Here is a 22,712-nt window from a genome sequence, read left to right on the forward strand (position 1 = left end):
ACTGTCCTAAACTGAGGAAGTCCGGTGCATGAAACATATTCTTTGAGGTATAACCGTTTACCTCAAACAGCTGTGTTGAAACGGCCTCTGGGCTTTGAACCTGCATAGCCAGGCAGCTATTCATCCGTTTTTATAACTGGCATAGAGATCTTGGGAGGATGAAGCAGGAATTTAGCAGCACAAATATTCTCCAGGAAGCTGTGACAGGAGTCACGTTCTGAGAAGGGAGCATGTGAGGGACCCACATGGTATCATTGTTCCAAGGGGACAATTATATACATGGAAAGGGCTCAAGGACACGGGCATTTAATCCAGGCTACGGATGGTGAGGGAGAAGGACGTGTGATGTTAACTGTCACCTCACAGCAAAGAGGAGGCTGCTGTAGAGATGCCTCCATGCTGGAGAGGAGACGGACGGAGCAGGAGGGGCAGGGCCTCAGATAATTGCTCTCCGCACTCCACAACTAAAGAAACATCTGCCAGAACTCTCCCATTTTGATATATTTATTTCCTTCACTATCTTTTACCCTGGGATTGAACCCAAACAAATGGTCACTTTACAAACTAAGTTGTGATCCCATTTGATTCTGGAATCTGTTATGCTCCGTGTTAGTTTACTGCTCACCCTTGAGCACCCTTGGACGGGTATCTCCCCGTTTCATTGCGTCTGAGGAAGTGTGTGTGCACGCAAAAGCTTACACCTTGAGTAAAACTTCATTGGACTTCAAGGTGCCTTTGGACTCAAATTTCGTTCTGCTACTTCAGACCAATATGGACACCCATCTGAATCTGGAAATGTTTGGATAAATCACTTAGGGAGACTGATCTCTTGGACTGCTACAGCTGTTCAGAACATCATGTGCTAGGGCTCGATCATAGGGTTGCCACCTCCAGGTTGGGTAATATCTGGAGACCGCGGGGATACAGCCAGGGGAGGGGAGGGGAGGGTTTGGGGGGGGGGGGGAGAGAGACCACAGTGGAGCACAATGACTACAGTCCACCTTTCAAAGTTAGCATTTTCTCTGTTGCCTGGAGATCAGTTGTAATTCCAGCCACCACCCAAAGGTGGCAACATAGCACAGCACTGCTTTCCTGGGGGAGGGGGTGTTTCCTGCTACTATTATGCATCAGAAACTCAAAGGAGGGATACAGAAGGGATCTTGTTCCCATTACAGAGCAGACTAGCTGTGTCTTCAAAGCAACACAGATGCCCAAACTGCTCTCAGATGCTAAGAGGAAGGTCTGCAGAAGTGCTGTTTCTCTGGCAGTTGGCAAGCGATGCCTTTCCTTCCAGGTCTAGGTCAGCCTTTACCATTGAGAAACCCATGAAACATTCTCCAGGCTTCAAGAAACCCCAGAAGTGGAGTGATCAGACAGAATATGGATGGGAAGCAGAGCTCTGGACACATCTACCCGAGGTCACCCCCCTTCCCAGCCCCTCCAGGCCCATCACTGGCCATTTGGGGAGGAGGGTCGACATGACCATATATGCGCTGGAGTGGCCAAGCATCTGCAGAGCCACAGTTTGGCCACTCCTGGGCATATATGATAAATGTTCAATGAACTTTAAAAATATATAAAGCATTAGTCAACTCCCAACCATTCGGGAAACCCTTCCAGGGCTGTCAAAAACGCCCAGGGTTTCAGGAAACCCTGGTTGAGAACGCCTGGTCTAGGACAATAATACATGCTTGCTGGCACCCTGAAGCCAATAGTTGTTGACAAGGATGCCAGGAGCTAAAGTCCACGGTGAGCTGAAGTAACTGAGATGACCCTGGAACGGGCCTCTAATTAAAGCGATTAACTCCAAATCAAGCACAACTGAACAGTTTATCACATCCATGGTGTGTCTCTATATTGGGATTGCCTGTTTCACTTGTTTAGAATCTGACATGAGCTCTGATTCATTTCCTTCGCTATACTAGCAGAGAGGAACACATTATCCTTCATTAGTTGAAATAATGTCTTTTTGCACAGGAAATTCGCATAACTGATGCCTTTCTGTTGCACTGTGGCTCAAAGAGTGAGTTCCTAAGGAGGAACTGGAGTTCAGAGAAGGATTTGGGAAGGAGAAGGAGGAGGGGGTGGGAGAGAGAGGGAAGCACTGTTGTGTCCGTATCTCTGCTGAGGACTGAGCGTCGAGGCAGAATCTTAACCCTGCTCACAACCAACCAATGCATAGCTAGATCCCGACTGCTGGATCCAGTCGGTTTGAGGTGAAACTGATGGAGGGAAGATCCTCTGCGTTGCAATGTATACAAGTTGGGGTTTCTAGTTCAGTTCTGCTCTCTTGTGGTCCCAATAAAGAGCTTAAATCGCTTCCAGTGTCTGTGTTCCTCCAAACTTGGGGATTTAACAAGCACCGCCCTTTTGGTTTCGAGTTTGATTTGGAAAATCCCTCCATTTCTTCCAAAACTGCATTCTTAGTGGAGCTGTGTGTTTGTTTGTTTTTTAATGGGTATGTGGCATCACAACCTAGTGGGTAGGCTGGTGGAGCTTGCTGTAAACATCGTAGGTAAAGTGCAGTGCTATGTATTCTTGGTTAGGGATGAGCATGGACCATAAAAATTAAACAAATGGAAATTCCCTGGCAAACCAACAGTCCCTTCAATGGGGTTTGCAAAAAGATGGGGGGGGGGGAGATGATAAGCAGCAGGGATCCCTCTTGGACAGTTTATTGGGAAATTGCCCCACACATAATTGGTTCTATTGGCCCAGGTACATAATTGGTTCTATTGGCCCAATGTGAGGGTGCTGTTCACGTGCAACCATCTATCTATCCATCTATCCATCTATCCATCTATCCATCTATCTATCTATCTATCATATTTATATACCACCCTTCCCTGAGGCTCATTTGTTACGACACAAAAAGAAGGGGGACAGTTCACAATAGGATTCCAACAGAGGAGGGAACCCATCCCAAGATTATATTACTGTAACTTGTCATTTATACAGTTTTCCAAGTAAATTAACAGTTTGACAATCTGTTTTTCAATATTTAATCACAAATAAACAACCCACCATAACGGTTCCTAGATAAATGCCATTTTCAATTGCTTTTCATCAGTGGCTGGGTCCTAAATTCAAAAAGTACAATTAGTGTAAATATCACATAGTTCAGTGTTGCTGGCTTGTAATTAAGAACATTGCTTTAATAATTTAACAAGCCCTTTAGCTAAATTATCGTTTTAATAACGATTGTTCATAAGTATATGTCCTCACAAATAAGGCTGGTATCTGTCATATTTACATAGCTGCGGCTGGGCCTTCCAAAACTCCTAAGACAAATGGCTTCATTACCCCACGCTGGAGTCTTGCCTGTGTTTGGTTAGCATGTGGTTCTGTTAGTGGCACTACCAGGCTACTCTAACTTATTGGAGCACGTTCATTCTGGAAGCGGCAATAATCTCTCGTCGGGTTGCACGCTCCGGTGCGGTTCAGCCGGTTCAGCTGCTTCAGTGATCACCAAAGCCCAAGGCGGCCAGTGCATTATTATTTGCTATCATTATTACTTGCTATCATGATTCCTTCCACTGTTAGAGGTGAAACATTAATATGGACTTAAACCAGCAACCCATTGAAATAGTACATTAAATAAGAATAGAGGTGCCAGCCTCCAGGTGGGACCTGGGGATCTCCTGGAATTGCAACTCATCTCCAGGCAACAGTGATCGGTTTCCCTGGAGAATATAGGTGCTTTGGAGGCGGACTCCATAGCATTGTACGACATTGAAACCCCTCCCTGCCCCAAATCTCCAGGAACTTGCAACCCAAAGTTGGCAACCCTGGGTAAGCGACGTTGGAACTACCAAGGGGGGGGCGACCATCATACGGCACATGCGCACTAGCTGACGGAATAAACTAGAGGCGGAATGCACGGGATAGAGCAAAGTGCGGTACCCACGCATGCGCACAGAAAGGGCGATCAACTCGCTCGCCCCGTGCCCTTCTTCGCGTCACATCCGCTTCCTTCTTCCTGTTTGCTTCCCCCGCTCAGCGCTTCGCTGCGCCGCGCATGACGCCACACGGGCCTGGCGGAAGCGGAAGGAATGTTCGGTTTCGTTCCCACCGGCGGCTGAGCGTCCTTCGCGGAAGCGCTGCGGGGCTGCTCGTCTCCCCCTCCCCCCGCTCTAGGGCCGTTGGCGGCGGCGGTTGTTGTTTTTTTTTAATTGCTGCTTTCGGGGCGCGGGCGGCCGCCTCAGGAGCCCCCCTCGCCGGCTTCCTCGTCCGCGGCGGCGTCCCACCTCGGCCCCGCCCATCATGGCGGCCACGTCCAACCTGCAGGTAGGCGGCTCGGCCGGGGGGCCAAGGCGGACTGGCGGACGGGCGGCTCCGGCCCCGCACGAGCTTTCTGGACTCCTCTGCCCCGAGGGGTCAGGCCGGTCCATGCCCAGGCCCCCGAGGAACGGAGCCTTTCCGGACTCCCGGAGGGGGGGGGGGTACAGAGCAGCGTCCAGCGCTGGCCCCTCGTCCGTTGTTTCCTCACAACAACCCCGTGAGGCAGGCTGAGTGGGTGTGAGTAGCTCACCTCCCGCCCTGGAGGGAGGAGGGGTGCCGGCTCCGTGTTAGGGAGCTCCTGGAGATTTGGGAGACGATGCCAGAGAGCCCAAGCTCCAAGGCAGGCTCCTGATGGTGGAGGTTTTTCAGGCTTCGAAAGTACCAGGAAGTGATGTCAGCCGGCCACACCTCCCAGAAGAGAGGAGTCTTAGCTGGAAAATGTTGAAATGGTTGGGCCCTCCCCTTCCCGCCCATCAGTGGCCACTTGGGAAGGGAAGGTTTAACCTGCTCTAATAAGGGTTGACGGGGGGGGGGGGGGGAAATTAACCTCCTTTTTTTTTTTGCTCAAAATAAGAAATGGTAAGCACAGGAAGGCAGGGCTCTCCCCAGCTGCCATTTTTTTTTGGGGGGGGTAACCCCTGCTGTTGTACCACTGGTATCTTTGTTCCTTGCTCCAGAAGCCCTCCAAGGTATCCAGTTTCCCCAAGGAGAGCGATTGGTAATCTAGAGAGCAGCTGTCATTCCAGGTCCTGCAGGGAGGTTGGCATCCATGGCACAAGTGGGGATTTAAATCAGGATCCCACAGATCATAGTCTAACACTTGAACCACTACATCACTCTGGCTCCTGAAAAGTAACCTAAATTTTCATTCTGCTGCTTCTAAAAGGAGCTCAGGGCAGCATATATCTGACTATCCTGTCCTCATTCCATGGTGCTCAGGTAAATTTATAGGTCGGCTAAGCAGAAGAGGCGGAGAGACTGCTCCAACCTCAGCCAGTCCCATCCTACACTCTAGCAACTGCACCAAACAGTTGTGTAATATTCAAAATAGTGAACACAGCCTTTTTTAGTTCTCCTGGTAGATCAGTCTTTTTCAACCTTGTGACTGTGGAGGAGTCCCTGAAAATAAAGTCAGGCATCAAGGACCCTGGAAGTGATGTCAGCAGGCCATGCCTCCCTGCCACACACACCAGAAGTGACATCAGCACCTGCACCTTTTGTTCCATCCCCCTGCCTTTACTCCTGCTATGGCAGCTCTCCCTAAGATTGGCTTGAAAGAATGGGAGGAACTGAGAAGACAACCTGAACTCCCCCATGCCATGAACCAACTGACCCCCCCCCCCTCTTTATTTTTACTCCCATGGCCTAACCACTGAGTCCTCCAGGTGGAGGCAGAAAAGTTCCTTAGTTTGTGGCCAAGTCCAATAAGGTCGGAGGAGATAAACTGCAACTCCCCGGGGCCCCCAGAGAATCTCTGGACTAGATGAACGGTGGGGAGGAACTGTTTATGACATAATGGGAAAACATTTGTTCTCTAAATACCTATGGATGAAGTAATACTTCACTCTCTTGGTGAGATTCTTAGAAGCATCTTGGGTGATCACTGTTACAGAGGAGACGCCATGCCTCAGTGATAGAGATCCTGATTTCTCTGCAGAACATCCCAGTTCCAGTCCCTGGTGCCTCAGAAGAATCATAGAATCATATGGTTGAGGGACTTGGGAATGTTTAGCCTGGAGAAAAGGAGGTTGAGAGGGGACATGATAGCCCTCTTTAAGTATTTGAAAGGTTGTCACTTGGAGGAGGGCAGGATGCTGTTTCTGTTGGCTGCAGAGCCCCCCCTCCCAAATCATAGAATCATAGAATCAGTCAAACAAGTTAGGTTGTAGGTGATCCAAGAGAGCTCTGCCTGCAACCCTGGAGAACTGTTGCCAATCTGGAGACAGTACTGACCTTGATAGGCCTATGATTCTGATTCAACATCAGGTAGCTTCATGTGTGTAGTGTTGAACTAGGTGGACATGTGGTCTGATCCAGTAAATCAGTAAATGCCTTCTAAAGAGTTCTGACAATGCACTGTAGGCCAGTGGTCCCCAACCCCCAGTCCGGGGACCGGTCCCGGTCCGTGGATCAGTTGGTACCGGGCCGTGGCTCCTTCTCATCCTCCTCCCTGGCTGCTGCCTCAGAGGCTGCCCTGCCACTGATTCACCTTTGGTGCTTTCCAGCGGCCGCCATGGCTGAGGCTCCCCCTTGGCGCAGCTGCTGCTGGCAGCGCCCTCCAGTGGGCGGCGAGAAGTCAGGGGCACCAGCAGGAAAGCAAGTGAAGCAGGCGCTCAGCTGGTGGCGGCGATGTCCCTCGGCAAAAGACTATCCCTCCCGGGCCTCAGTAAAATTGTCAAGCGTTGACCGGTCCCCGGTGATAAAAAGGTTGGGGACCACTGCTGTAGGCAAAAGAAGGCCATCATTGTGTCCAATATTTAAATTACCAATAACTACTTCCACTATTCATGGATGGAATTACAAAGCAGGCTTGAGTCCTGTCATTTTAAAATTGAGGAATAATGTCATTGGAAGGGTGCAGCTTGGTATGGGTATTTAGGTTTTTGTCTGTACAAGAGCAAGGGTCACTTTTACATTTACAGTAGTGTTTTCTGTTAGTGGTTTCTGGAGCATTCTGGTACATGGGAGCTTTCTCTCCCTTCCCCCTACTAATTTTGTGTAATTAACATTCAACGGCTTGGTGACTGTAGAAATTAATAGTTGTGGTTGTTGTTTTCCTCAAGGAAGCACTATGTCCTGGGCAAGTTTCATTTTCGTAGCAGTCCTGAATCATAGAATCATAGAGTTGGAAGGGGCCACACAGGCCATCTAGTCCAACCCCCTGCTCAACGCAGGATCAGCCCTAAGCATCCTAAAGCATCCAAGAAAAGTGTGCATCCAACCTTTGCTTGAAGACTGCCAGTGAGGGGGAGCTCACCACATCCTTAGGCAGCCTATAGCACTGCTGAACTACTCTTACTGTGAAAATATTTTTCCTGATATCTAGCCTATATCGTTGTACTTGAAGTTTAAACCCATTACTGCGTGTCCTCTCCTCTGCAGCCAACAGAAACAGCTTCCTGCCCTCCTCCAAGTGACAACCTTTCAAATACTTAAAGAGGGGTATCATGTCCCCTCTCAACCTCCTTTTCTCCAGGCTGAACATTCCCAAGTCCCTCAACCTATCTTCATAGGGCTTGGTCCCTTGGCCCCAGATCATCCTTGTCGCTCTCCTCTGTACCCTTTCAATTTTATCCACATCCTTCTTGAAGTGAGGCCTCCAGAATTGCACACAGTACTCCAGGTATGGTCTGACCAGTGCCGTATACAATGGGACTATGACATCTTGTGATTTTGATGTGATGCCCCTGTTGATACAGCCCCAAATGGCATTTGCCTTTTTTACCGCTGCATCACACTGCCTGCTCATGTTTAGTTTACAATCCACAAGTACCCCAAGGTCGCGTTCACACACAGTGCTACCTAGAAGCGTCTCCCCCATCCAGTAGGCATGCTTTTCATTTTTCTGACCCAGATGCAGAACTTTACACTTATCTTTATTAAATTGCATCTTGTTCTCATTTGCCCATTTTTCCATTGTGTTCAGATCTCGTTGAACTCTGTCTCTATCTTCCAGAGTATTTGCCAGTCCTCCCAATTTGGTGTCATCTGCAAACTTGATGAGTAGTCCCTCCACCCCCTCATCTAAATCATTAATAAATATGTTAAAAAGTACCGGGCCGAGCACTGAGCCCTGAGGTACCCCGCTACTCACCTCTCTCCAGTCTGATGAAACACCATTGACAACAACTCTTTGAGTGCGGTTCTCTAACCAATTCCCTATCCACTTAACTATCTGAAAATCCAGATTGCAGTCCTTCAACTTATCCATCAGAACATCCCGGGGAACCTTGTCAAAAGATTTACTAAAATCCAAGTAAATGACATCAATTGAATTTCCCCGATCCAGCAAACCTGTTACTTGGTCAAAAAAGGAAACCAGGTTGGTCTGACAGGACCTGTTGGAGACAAATCCATGCTGACTTCCTTGGATCACCAAATTGTCCTCCAGATGTTTGCAGATCGCTCCCTTTAATATCTGCTCTATTATCTTCCCCACAACACAGGTCAGACTCACTGGTCTGTAGTTTCCCGGGTCATCCTTTCTCCCTTTTTTGAAGATCAGAATAACGTTTGCTCTCTTCCAGTCCTCCGGGACATCTCCGGTCCTTAAAGAGGTCCCGAAGATAATGGACAAGGGCAATTATCTTCTCCGGAACGTTCTTTGAGCACTCTTGGGTGCATTTCATCCCGCCCAGGGGATTTGAACTCATCCAGTGCAGCTAAATGCCTCTCAACAACCTCTCTATCCATGTTAACCTGCCATCCAGACACTATCCTTTGGCTACTGCCATCTCTAGATGTGCCTAAACCCTTTGACCTGTGGGGAAAAACAGATGTAAAATAGGCACTAAGCCTTTCTGCTTTCTCTGCATCTTCCGTTAGAGTTTGTCCATCCGCACCCAACAGTGGGCCTATTGCCTCCTTTACTTTACGTTTGCTCCTCACATAACTGAAAAATCTTTTCTTGTTACAATGGGCTTCCCTGGCCAATCTTAGCTAACTCTCAGCTTTGGCCCTTGAATAGTTTCAGTTGGAATGAATCTTGTGCAGGTAATTCAGCTTCCAGCAGCCTTTTTCAACTTTTGACTATGGAGGAGCCCCTGAAATAAATTTTCAAGCTTTGAGGGCCCCTGGAAGTGATGTCAGCTGGCTACACTTCCTGGCCACACCCTCTGGAAGTGCCACGTCACTGTGAGTCACATTGCCACCTGCACTCTTCACCTTCCTTTCACTTTTCAACTATAGGAGGGCAAAGGGAACGAAGGGTGTGGTTACATATCAGGTTGGGATCTGGGAGAAATATCAATCAAAAATGAAGGCCTGGTGGCATAAATTGTGCTGAAATGGCAGCCAGAAACACATGCCTTCAAATTGAAGCCAAGCAATCTGAGCAGGGAGAGTGAGCAAAAATTCTTGCAAATACTTATGATTTGCTGGATTATGGTTTTGTAAGTCATGGAAGTTTTGTAGCTGGCTTGATGAAACCAAAATGATGATCATTAAAACATAAGAGCAGACTGGTGGTCCGTCCAGTCCAACATCCTGTCTGACACAGTGGCTGCTCAATTCCTCTGGACAGCAGCATAGATTCACGTGATTTCCCCTCCTTACCTGGCACTCAGATTCAGAAGTTTTGCCTCTGAACATGGAGGTTCCCTTTAGTCATTATGACTAGTAGCCACGGAAAGACTTATCCTCCTTTAATCTATCTACATAATCCATTTTCAAGACTCTTTATTCCTGTAGCCATCAGTGCATCCTGTGGCAGTGAATTCCAAATTTTAATTACTCACTGTGTAAAGAAGTATTTCTTTAGTCTGTCCTGAACCTATTGCCTAGCAGTTTCATTGGATGCCCTCAAGTTCTAATATTTTGGGAGAAAGGGAAAAGGTTCTCTTTGCCAATTCTCTCCACCCATGCATAATTTCATAAACCTCTATCATGTCCCGTCCTTAATCATCTCTTTTCTGAACTAAAAAATCCCAGACTCTTGGCAGTTAGCCAAGCTCAGGAAAGCCCTGTCCTGCCTTTTGGTATTCAGAGCCTCCCAATTTTGGATTGCCTCTGCCTTGTTCCACATTGGTGTGATATTCCCACTCACCACTCTACGTCCCAAGTAAACCACTTGAGGCATTCCAAGATGACATTGGACCTGTCCCCTGGATAGCACCCAGCACCCTTGCTAGATGCTCCACATTCGAATGTAAGTCCTTGCTGACAACTGCAGTGTAATCAATGTAAGCCACTGAAAACTCTGACATACAATTCAACAAGTTATTTACCAGCCTTTGAAAGAACACAAGTATATTTCTAAGCCCAAAGGGCAGCACCATAAGCGCATACAGTCCATCTGGAGTATTAAAGGCAACATCTGCTTCAAATTCCACCTGCCAGTAACCCTTATAAAGTCCACGGTGGCTTTTACCCTGGCAGATCCATGCATGTCCAACAAAGTGGTCATGGGATAAGAATCTGGTTTTGTGATACTATTGAGCTTTCTGTCATCCACACAAAACATTGAGCCACAAGCTTAACAAAGGCTGGATCACTCCCAACCTCGCAGGTTCCCAAGGTGGCTTCATATCAACTATTTGTCAGGGTAGTTGATTGTCATTAATAGTTAATTAGTAGCAGGAACGATTATTCAGGTCATTTGGAGGGCTCATATCCAGCTTGTACTGAGGCAGCTGTATTGGTTGTCAATCATTGTCTGGATCCGGTTCAAGGTTTTGGTTTTAACCTTCAAGGCCTTATGTGGGTTGGGCCCCACATACCTGAGGGAGGCCTTATGCCTCCCGCAGGGCTTTATGCTCTGCGGGTGAAACTTTACTGGTCGTTAATGGCCCTAGACTTTGGCAACAGAGATGGGACTTTACATTGATTGGCTAAATGAGCTAGTCAGGGAAGAGGTCGGCATAGATCAGATTAAAGTATCCATATCTGGGAGTTTTGGATCTGTTTTCAACTCTTGTTGGATCTACTTGAATTTAGTTACCACAGAATGGTGCTTTTTATGGAATTGAGATATACTAAAGTTTTATCTAGTGTACGTTTAACCTAATCCCAGTTTTTGCTTTGTGTGTGTGTGTTTTTTACAGAAAGCCATAGACATTGCTAGCAAAGCAGCACAAGAAGACAAAGCAGGCAATTTTGAGGAAGCCCTCCACCTGTATCAGCATGCTGTGCAGTATTTCCTCCATGTTGTCAAATGTAAGCATCATGATATTAAATACAATAAGCTTTAATTGGCTGGTAATTAATCTTAATGTTCCTGGTCTTTACCTCCACCTCAAGTTCTAGGTGACAAGGCAATGTGGAAATGTTTCTAATAAATGAATAAAATCTTGGTCGTTCATGGAACTTGAGGTGACCTGTGTAGAATTCCCAAAAGGTCCCCCAGTTAGGCAGTAGCCAGTCTCTTAGCTGTTCAGTACTACGTCCTGTATGTACGAACCCTCTCCTGGACCTGAAACAAGACACTTTTGTAGTAGCATTGATATATTCAGGGCTTGAATGAATTGCCATGATATTTGTAGGTTTGTAGGGGGGAAATCCAAGTGTAAACTAATGTCTTGTTATGATGAAAGGTTTGCTTATCATGTGAATGGCACTGAGCCCACCTGTAGGGAGGTGCAGTAAAAAAAAAAGCCAAATTATAACTAACCCAATAAGTAAATTTCTGCTGGGAGCAGGAAACTTCTACCATTCTGACTTTCAGATGATTGAAATTCTTAGAATGTTTAGCTGGAAGCAAACCTGTAGAATTTTAAGAACTGGTATCATGGCTAGAGTGTTGAAGAACCAGGTTTAGCTCCCCACTCAAGGGTGCAGCTCACTGGCTGGGTGGTTTGGGGCCAGTTGTTCTCAGTCTCACCACAGAGTAGCTGTGAAGGCCGAAAAGTAGAAAAGGGCCCTGAGCTTCCTAGGGGTAGGGTAGGGTCAAAATTAGATAGAATCAAAATTGTGCTTAGAAGAAGACCTTATATTACAACTGTATTGAATTGCCTGGCACTACATTTGACAGAAAGTTCTGTAGGTTCCTCATCTTTGCTCCAAACTGTCAAGATGGGTCAGACCTTCTCGTTTTCTTCATATGCAATTGTTTATTTCCCTCACACATGCAATCCAAAAATCCTTTCCCCCCCACCCCTCCCGCTTGAATGCTTGGTTGGTCATATCCCTGCATGGTTTCTAGGTATGATTTAAACCAAGGTTCAGGACTTGAATGTCCAATTGTTTTTGAATTGTCCACCCATTGATGCACTACATCAGGGGTAGTCAGCCTGTGGTCCTCCAGATGTCTATGGGCTACAATTCCCATGAGCCCTTGCCAGCAAATGCTGGCAGGGGCTCATGGGAATTGTAGTCCATAGACATCTGGAGGACCGCAGGTTGACTACCCCTGCACTAGATAATGACAATTGGACAATAAGTACAATTTTTGAGGGGGGTTTTAAAGGAAGAAAAGATGCAACTCATGAATTTCTCCTTCCCAGACGAGGCACAGGGTGACAAAGCAAAACAAAGTATCAGAGCAAAGTGTACCGAGTATCTGGACAGAGCAGAAAAGCTGAAGGAGTATTTGAAAAAGAAAGAAAAGGCGCCTTCAAAGCCAGTGAAAGAATCTGGTCCAGCTGATGAAAAGGGGTATGTTAATTTCACTCATTCCACCTGTTTCCCAATTTGCTTGCCTATTTCAGAACCTCTACTGGAAATAGGACATTGCTTGAAAGATTCATCTTAGGATAAGGCAGGGATGGTCAGTCTGTAGCTCTCCAGTTGTCCATGGACTACAATTACAGTGACTTCCTGGTGGGGCTCATGGTAATTGTAGTCCATAGGCATCTTTGGCCATCCCTGGGATAAGGCACAGTTTGGCACAATTTTTGGGAGGGGAGGGGGTGTTCTGGCTTTAATGTACTTTTTGTATTGTGTTCTCAACACTGATGGTGATTATGGTTTTTCCTGACATTTCTACATACATTGATGTTTCATCACCACTTTTCTTTACTTTGCTCAGGCAGTGTGTTCAGGCATTATGTCCCAGGAATAACCTGGGGCATAAGTATTAACCTTGATACTTGTAAGCCCATCGTGGAGAAAAAATACTAAATTGACTGGCTTTACCACATTTATTTGAAGATGATGATATCTGTCATTCATTCTGATTCCATTTCAGGGAGAATGTATTTTAAAATTGGTACAGCCTGTTCTGTTACTTAGGATGAGAACAAGGGAAAATTTTTAGTTCAAGATTCCTCCTTCCCATGTATCCCCAAGGTTTCACATTATTGTTACTATTATTAAATAAATGCATATGCCATCTCTTGATTCCAAGGAGTCTCAAAATCAAGAGACTGCTGGGCCATACAGCTAAAATATTAATAGACATTGATTAAAAACATAATGACACTTAAATGCAGCCCACATAAATAGACCTTACTAATGAAAAGTTAAATGGAAAGAGCTCTGCCTTGCAGGCCCTGCAGAACTTCGATAAGTCATTCAGGGCCCACATATCTTCTGACCACTGATTCCACCAGGATATGGCCATCACAAAGAAGGCCCTTGTCCTGGTAGATGCCAGGTGGACATCCCAGGGATCAAACACCACAAGGAGGTTGAAGATTGAAAAACACAATAGAGGGTGTTGGAAGAGGAGGGTCACCCAGCTATGAAGATCCCAGGCCATTTAGGACTTCAAAGGTAGTCACGGGCACTTTGAATTTGATCAGCAGCCAGTGCAGCTGTTCGAGACTGAATAGATGTGTTCTCTCCAGGGAGAACCTGCCATTGCATTCTGGACTGCTTGTAATTTCCAGAGTACCTTCAAGGGCAGCACTAAATACAGTGTACTACATTAGTCTAGGCAGGAAGTGCCCATGGCATGAAACATCCAAAATTAAGATGTTCTTCCTGCAGCAACAGCTTTCTTAGTTGTAAGCATCAGAATACTTGCTCATAAATGAGTATTGTCAATAAGAGTTGCCTTATTCAGCCTGTTAAAGGTAGGGTTCTAAGGACTTAAGTTTTACTGTGTGCATTGGGTGGAAATGTATGCTGTTGAGGCTATTTGTTGTTGTTCTTTATATTTTGTACATTTGCATTCCAAATTAGGAATGACAGTGATGGTGAAGGAGAGTCAGATGACCCCGAGAAAAAGAAGCTGCAGAACCAACTACAAGGTAGTTTCCCATCAAGTTCTTTGTGTCTTTACCAAAGTCATTCTCTCCAATGATCAGGCTGAAGATCACATCCAGGGGTCTAGAACAGGGGGTAGTCAACCTGTGATCCTCCAGATGTTCATGGACTATAATTCCCATGAGCCCCTTCTAGCAAACGCTGGACCTTAAAAAAGAATACCTGTTCTGCCACACCCTATGAACAGAGCACATTCGCAAGACGATGCTTGGGCCGAATTTAGTAAAACAGTTGAAATGAAGAGGTTGTGTTCAGAATGTGTACTGAGCTTGCCCAAAACAAAATAATTGGGGGTCACTTTGTTTTACTCCTCCTGCTGCTTTTGTGCTCTTCCCCCCCGCCCAAAAAACCCAGTGTAATCACGTGATCCCAGTCAGTCAGCAAGATGCTTGTGCAGTACTGTGTAGCTGATCAGATTTGTCTGGGTATGTTGCACAGCATGAAGGAAGCTGTACAGTGTGTGTGGAGGCATACGCCCCTCAGCAAAGGCAATAAAGCAGCCAGCTATAAGGACATCTTTATTGCTTCTTGGTATGAAAAGGAGTTTGGAAGTGCATGGCCCAGTTGCATCAGCAATGCAGCAATTGCCTTAGCAATCCCCGCCTGGCTGTTAGGATCAGTGGAGCTGTCTGTGCAGAAAGGCAGAGAGGATCTTCTGTTTATTTTATTTTTCAATTCAGACCCCGCCCTTCCCTGCGTGACAGATCAGGGCAGCTTCCAACAGTTTCAAACTTTTAATAATAAATGTGAACTAGTAGTAAAGCCACTGCATTCTGTAGTACAAAAGAAACAGGGAACCTTGTGGAAAATTCAACAAGAGATAAATAAACTCACCACAAAGAAATGTCAAATGCCAAAATACTTATATAATTGGAAAAGTTGTACGAATAATTATACAATTGGAAAAGGTATACAAAAGGTATACAATTAACAATCAATATTCTTTACAAAGACTCAAAAGATAATGTGCAGTACAAATGATCAACAACAGTAACTCCCACTCCGTGAATAGTCAAGGAAACTCCCAACAGGACCCAGGAGCTCAGCCTGTTTCGCAAATAGCTTTTGTGGGGAGCAAACAGCTGCAAGGAATATTAATAAAACCCAGTTATATTCAAAACAACATGGAACACCATAGTATTAAAAAGTAATATAATTCAAATTGTTTTATTTGTTGTTAAATACCTGATTAAGGCTTTTCTTTTGGTAGGAAGTTGAATACATTTTTTGTAATAAAACAGGCGCTGGCCATGGTTTGGTGTGGGTTTAGTGACTCAGTTAGAAGCTGTCAACTCTAAGAGGAGGCCTTTCTGTGCACAGCAGTCTTGAAGTGTCGAATTCCAGAACATGAACCTACACCAATCTGGCAACCTTGTCTCCTCTCTGCCATGTTTTCTTGACCTGAAATAGGTCCGGGGGGTGCTATGTGGCAAGTTAGGTGGCTGCAGAGGCATTACACACTTTTGAGGCTCCACTTCCAAACCTCAAGGAATATTTCCAGAACAAGGACAGCCAACCTCCAGGTGGAGCCTGGAGATTTCATGGAATTGCTGCTCATCTCCAGACTATAAAGACCAGCTCCATGGGCAAAAATGGCTGCTTTGGAGGATGTTGTTGTGCCGTACAGGTTGTTGTGCTGAAGAAATATTTAAGGCCTCTCATGCAGGTACTTGTAGAGATGAAACATTTGAGGCCTACTGCACAAGATTGTTGTGCAGGTGAAACGAGACAAAAGGACGTCTGCAAGAGCAGTGGTCCCCAACCTGCGGGCCGCGGCCCACTGCCGGGCCGCGAAGGCCATGGTGCCGGGCTGCGGCTCCCTCTCCCCGCCCCCCCCCGCAGTAAAAAAACTTCCCAGGCTGCAAGCTTGCGGCCCGGGAAGCTTCTTACTGCGGGAGGGCGGGGAGAGGGAAGCGCAGGCATGGCCCGCGGGCGTGGGCGGTGCGTGGGCGCGGCCGGTGCGTGGGCGTGGCCCGCGCGGGCCGCGCCCCGATGCCCTGCCGGTCCCCAACCTCAGAAAGGTTGGGGACCACTGTGCAAGAGCATCCAGGTTCATCCGCACAACAGCCTTGCGCAGTAGGCCTCAAACATTCAGAGAGTTGCAGAGAAAAGACATGCAACTGTTCTTAAGCAAGGAGGACAGCCACAGTAGTATTTTAAGTGAAAAGGGGCTTCTGTGACCTCCCTGTCAGCCAATTGTTAGGCAGAAGAGCCTAACAGACTCCCCTGCGTTGTTCTCAGAAGGAAATGCATCCCTCCCTCAGTCAGGGGCTGTTAGAGGCTCCCTTCACATCAGGCCTAATGGGAAGAGGGGGGTGCAGTATCCTGAGCAAGAGCAGCAATTGGCCCTGAGGGGGGAGATTCCACCAGTAGGAGTCTTTGGAACCTTCAGTATGTTGTCAGAAGTATGAATTGCATTTGAAGATTATTACTTATTATTACATGCATATGCATGTTTCTAGGAAACAATCTGAAAATAGTCATGCCAGCTTTATAGCCAGGTTATTTCCTCTAAGAGCACCTCAGTTTTCAGCGGGTGAGGGTTCATATAGAGGATGCCCAAGCAATGTTTAATCGTAGTTGTCTTGCTGTTGATAGGCTCCAGCCGAACTCCTGGCAAGAAGAGCTCTGTCTTACAGGCCCTTTGGAGTGGACGTAACTGGCTCGTCAGCATAGATATGCATTCCCTTCTCTTCATGCACAGTCATGAAAAATTGCCTTTTTGTTGGGCTCAGAAGGACCTTGCACAGCCAGCCTCCCCTGTTTCAGCTCACCTGTAATCAAATCATACTTGATTTTTTAAAAAATCCTAATCCAAAGAAATTAGGGCATTAATTAAATAATACATACATACATACATACATACATACATACATACATACATACATACATACATACATACATACATACATACATACATACATACATACATACATACATACATACATACATACTGTATTGCTATACCGCCCCATCCTATCAGATTGCGGGCAGGGGTTAGCAACAGTATAAAATCATCATAATAAAATCATACCATCATATAATTGAAACTCCACCTCCTAGAATCGGTTTTCCTATACCATCAGAGCTTGGAGGGGTCTCCGTTGGTGGATGTTTCATGTGGGGAGTCCGGTATTCCTTGGTGTTAATGCCCGGCCTCAACCATAGGCCTAGCGGAACAGCTCAATTTTGTAGGCCCCTCAGAATGGTGTGAGATCAGGCAGGGCATTCCATTAGGCCAGAGCCAAGGCCATGAAAACACTGGCCCTGTTCGAATCCAGTTTTTCTCCATGTAGCCAGGGACCCTGAGCAGATTTAGGCTGCCTGATTTTAATACTCAGGGGGTGGGGGGGCGGTATAAGGAAGAAGGCAGTCCTGGAGATACAGGCGTCCCAGGCCGTTTAGGGCTTTGAACATCAAAGTCAAAATCTCAAGCCAGTGCAGCTGGGAGAGCACAGATGTATAGTTTGATGAAGTCTGCATTTGGTTCATATTAGTATGTCTCTCAGTCATGTTCAGAACCCACAAAACCCAAGTACATGCAAACAGAAATGGTTAACTGTTCGGATTGTAGGACCAATGGGACTTAACGTCAGTAAATCAGTAGAGATCTCTCTTCTCATTTGTTCATTTCTTGTTCTTTCAAGAATTTTCTGCAGGGAGCCTGCATGAGGCAGTTTGAAAACAAACCAACCAACACATAAAGCATTTAAAAGTTGCTAATTCAAACCCCCCGGATGTATAACCTAGTGACACCATAAAAACATAGAGCACCGAACAGCTTAAAATGAATTAACTTTTGGACTAAAAGATCAGCTTCTTAATTATCCTACTAGTCAAGCAGTGAATCAAGGTCATTCCACATAGGCCCAAGGCTAGTTTACCCAGGAGCATTTGAGTGGGATTTCTCCAATCCCAGCTAGGCAGCTTTGTCTTAAAGAGCCAATGTTTGTAATGGCAGTGAACAGACACCCCAAAACAACGTAATCTCATTTTAACCCAACCTTTCTCAACTTTTCTACCATTGAGAAACCTCTGAAACATGCTTCAGGCCTCAAGAAACCCCAGAAATGGTGCGATTGTGCAGAATATGGTTGAGAAGCAGAGCTGTGGACACGCCCACCCAGGGCCCCTCCCCTTTCCAGGTCCATCATTGCCCAGTTTAGGGCATATACCAGGGGTAGTCAAACTGCGGCCCTCCAGATGTCCATGGACTACAATTCCCAGGAGCCCCCTGCCAGCGAACGCTGGCAGGGGGCTCCTGGGAATTGTAGTCCATGGACATCTGGAGGGCCGCAGTTTGACTACCCCTGGCATATACAGTCATTCGGGAAACCTTTCCGGGCCCTTCCAGAAACTCTGGTGGAGGAAGCCTGTTTTAACTCCTAAGGAAGGATGGATCTTTCTCAACCTTTGTGTCTTGTTTCACAGGCGCCATCGTCATGGAGCGGCCAAATGTCAAGTGGAGTGATGTCGCCGGCTTAGAGGGAGCAAAGGAAGCACTTAAAGAGGCAGTCATATTACCTATTAAATTTCCACACCTTTTCACAGGTAAAACCAGCCAAGGAATATTTGGCTTCTTAGTTAATCGTCTTATTGTTGTATGATGCCTTTTGAGTGAAATCCTCAATGGCTGGGTGGAAAAGGTGGCTTTGAGGGCATCTGAATTATCCCCAAGGTATGTTAGGGATGTGTGCTTCGGCTCGGCCGCCTCAGCAATCACCAAAGACAGAGGAAGCGCATAGGAGGCCAGCAGCACAGCACGGAGAGGAGGGGCCGTGGCGGTGCACCGGCTGGCAGCCGCACGTAAGCACAGAGCTCTGTGCCTACGTGCGGCTGGCACGCGGCCACTGCTCTCCACACCGTGGTGCTGGCCACCTACGTGCTGCCTCAGGCTTCGCTGATGCCAATGTGGCCAAGCTAAAGCACTCAACCCTAGTATGAATTGTAGAAGGCTTTTGTGGTTGGTGTGGGTTTTCCCGGCTGTGTGGTTGTGGTCTGGTAATTTTAGTCCCTGATGGTTACTGTAGCTGCCATCTTCAGAGGGAGGACACAGCAAGATGGTAGTCTTGTGTGGCACATTTTGGCACAGAGGGATTCTCCTCTTGCATGCCACACTTTGGCATGGAGAGATGCCATCCTGTGTGACGCACTTTGGCACAGAGGGATTCCCATCTTGCCGTATGCTGCCTCTGAAGATGTCAGTCACAGTTAACCAGGGGCTAAACCTACCAGACCACGGCGACGCTACCCGGAAAACCCAGAGTGACCAACCCCCAAGCTATCTGATTGGAGAATTCTGCATTAGGATTTCATGAAACTGCTCTTCATGCAGAATGTGGGGCAGCGAGTTTTGCAGCCAATTTGAGTGGGAGGCTGGCACAAATAAAGCAAAGGAGTAGTGATTCAGTAGTTTTGGCAGTGGCTCGCTCCCTCACGTGTGCCTGTTTGCTTTCATGCCAGAGGTGATTGCTCTTAATTACGGTCATTCTGCATAAACAACGGTTGCGGTTACAGCAGATACTGCCTCGTTTTTGATATTCAAAGACACCTACGTACAAGCGCTTTGGGGTTAGTTCCTGCTGCAATGTGTAAGAGTATCCATGTGGATCTGTGGCACTTTGGCCACCTATTCATGATAGCGATGTTCAAGGATTGTGGTTATAATTGTTCGGTCACAGAGGACCACCCAAAGTTTCTGGTGTTCCTGACAATGGGCATACGAGGTTGTGAAAGCTGTCCGCCAAACGGGCGGTTGCAGTTAAATTTTAACACAAGCTGGCAGTCGTATCAAGATCCTAAGAGAAATTATCACGTCACTGTTCTCGTAAACCAGGGGTAGTCAAACTGCGGCCCTCCAGATGTCCATGGACCACAATTCCCAGAAGCCCCCTGCCAGCATTCGCTGGCAGGGGGCTCCTGGGAATTGTAGTCCATGGACATCTGGAGGGCCGCAGTTTGACTACCCCATATAGAAGATGATGAAACGAAGCAACTGGTTTAGAAAGTAGGGTACATTGAGCATAAAAATGGCTACAGGTGGCTGCTACATGTAGGCTGAATTAGGATGATTCGGGAAGAAGGTGTGCTCTGTGGCACAAACTGTGGGAGAGATGTACATGTGATGCTTCCCAACTATCGTAACCACTCAAAGAATATTTGCTCCTTTCATTCTCCAGCTTGTTGTTTCCTGCAAATTCACATGTGATTTTTATGTGTTACCAAACCAGGCTCCTGAATGTTCTTAGGATACTCAAGGCCCATGCCAGGAACATGGGAAAGTTGTTCTCTCCACAGTCCCTTCTGAACATAGCTGACCAAAGATTGGATTGGATCCAGACAGCTTTTGCTCTCTGTCTCATCTGAGTCACTCCTGTCCTGCAACTTTGTTTACATATGGCTTTTGTATACGCTGGCTCCACCATAGTCTTCTTGATGGTCCTCACTTTCTCACCAGTAGAAAGGCTGGTTGTACCTAGCCTGTTACCTGTACCGTACAACCTTGCTCAATTTTTTTACCATTGAGAAACCCCTGAAACATTCTCCGGGGTTCAAGAAACCCCAGAAATGGCGCAATCGTACAAAATATGGTTGGGAAGCAGAGCTCTGTACATGCCCACCCGGGGGCCCTCTCCTTCCCACCCACTCTAGGCCAATCATTGGCCATTCTGGGAGGGATGAGTGGGTTGGCATGACCATATGTAGTCATATCATCGATGAATGTTGGACAAATTTTAAAAATATTAAGTTCAGGGACCCTTCCAGGGCCCTCATGAAACCCTGGTTGAGAAAGCCTGTGCAAATCTGATAACCATCTTAGTGTTTAAAAGGGTACCATATAGAGTATGGAGTGGAGTTGTTCTCTCTTGCCCTGGAGGGACAGACCAGAACAAATGGAATGAAATTAATTCAAAAGAAATTCCATCTAAACATCTGGAAGAAGTTCCTGACAGAGCGGTTTCTCAGTGGAAAAGGCTTCCTCGGGAGGTGGTGGCTTCTCCATCTTTGGAAATTTTTAAACAGAGGCTAGATAGCCGTCTGACAGAGAGGCTGATTCTGTGAAGGCAAAGGGGTGGCAGGTTATAGTAGATGAGCGATTGGGATGTGAGTGTCCTGCATAGTGCAGGGGGTTGGACTAGATGACCCATGAGGTCCCTTCCAACTCTTATTATTCTATGATTCTAGGAACAGGAAGCGCGTCTCCCCTGTCTGAATAGGGTGCAATTAATAGCAGCACCATCAGCCAGGAATTTGGGCATGACCTTTGATACCTGCCTTTCTATGGAGGCTCAGGTAACAAAAGTAGCCCGGGTGGCATTTTTCCATTTTCACCAAGCCATGCTACTAACGCCTTACCTGTCCTTGGACCACTTGGCCACAGTGATCCATGCAACGGACACTTCCAGACTAGACTACTGTAACTCGCTTTACGTGGGCCTGCCCTTGTCTTTGATCCAAAAGTTACAACTGGAACAGAATGCGGCTGCATGGGTCCTCACTAGGACACCATGGAGGGCCCATATCCAGTGCTTTGACATCTGCACTGGTTACCAATCTGTTTCTGGGTCAAGTTCAAGGTTTTGGTACTGACTATACCCAGGCTATACGCGGCCTGGGTCCTGCCTACCTGTGGAACCACATGGTTGCTTATACCCCCCGTAGGACTCTTCACTCTGTAGGTATGAATCTGGTAGTTCTGGGCCCTCAGGACATTTGCCTGGCCTTGACCCGGGCCAGGGCCTTTTTGGCCCTGGCCCCAACCTGGTGGGATGAGTTCCCGGAAGAGCTAAGGCCTCTGCCGGAGTTGTCAACTTTCCGCAGGGCCTGCAAGATGGAGCTCTTCCGCCAGGCGTATGGTTGAGGCCAGGGTGGGGCCCTGACATTCTATCTGGGACTCCCTGTGTCTATCTGATTGATCTGATGCCTCACTCCCACCAGCAGAACAGCAGGATGGTTGTCCCCCGGCTGGACGAGGGGAATAGATGGTGGTTTTTTTTCCCCGCCTGCCGCCTTGGTATTAATAGTATTTTATGCATTAGTATAATTAAGGGAAATTATGGGGTTTTATTGTATTTTTACTCTTTTATTGCTTGTAAACCACCGTGAGCCCAGTTGGGAACGGCGGTATATAAATCCAATGAATGAATGAATGAATGAATGAATGAATGAATGAATGAATGAATGAATGAATGAATGAATGAATGAATGAAATTAACGGACAGAGATGAAACTTGATTAAAAGATTTAGAAAAAGTTCTCATAAATTCCGTAAATGTTGTAACCTGTTCTGTTCCCAAGTGAGTCAGGCAATTCCACAAGCAACTCATTTTTTCTTGTATTCCTATTTCAGGGAAGAGAACCCCTTGGAGAGGGATTCTTTTGTTTGGACCTCCAGGAACAGGGAAGTCATACTTGGCAAAAGCTGTTGCAACAGAAGCTAACAATTCTACTTTTTTCTCCGTGTCATCTTCTGACCTCGTCTCAAAATGGTTGGGGGAGAGTGAAAAGTAAGTATTTCACTTTGTTCATTTTTCAGATGTTAGAGGTTTTAGACACTGAACCTATAT

The 22,712-nt window shown here is 46.7% G+C and overlaps 1 protein-coding gene across 1 annotated transcript in view; it reads left to right on the forward strand.

Moving 5' to 3' along the window:
• The first annotated feature begins 3,985 nt into the window (after window positions 1-3,985).
• VPS4B (vacuolar protein sorting 4 homolog B) overlaps window positions 3,986-22,712 on the forward strand; it is a 42,176-nt gene continuing 23,449 nt past the window's right edge. The window contains exons 1-6 of the mRNA XM_077353412.1: window positions 3,986-4,287; window positions 11,043-11,154; window positions 12,441-12,591; window positions 14,062-14,129; window positions 18,577-18,696; window positions 22,496-22,652. Of these exons, the coding sequence (XP_077209527.1) occupies window positions 4,264-4,287; window positions 11,043-11,154; window positions 12,441-12,591; window positions 14,062-14,129; window positions 18,577-18,696; window positions 22,496-22,652 (632 nt within the window). The 5' untranslated portion in view covers window positions 3,986-4,263. The remainder of the gene's footprint in view (window positions 4,288-11,042; window positions 11,155-12,440; window positions 12,592-14,061; window positions 14,130-18,576; window positions 18,697-22,495; window positions 22,653-22,712) is intronic.

This window comes from Paroedura picta, chromosome 9, assembly GCF_049243985.1.
Source record: "Paroedura picta isolate Pp20150507F chromosome 9, Ppicta_v3.0, whole genome shotgun sequence".
Classification (NCBI taxonomy): Eukaryota; Metazoa; Chordata; class Lepidosauria; order Squamata; family Gekkonidae; genus Paroedura; species Paroedura picta.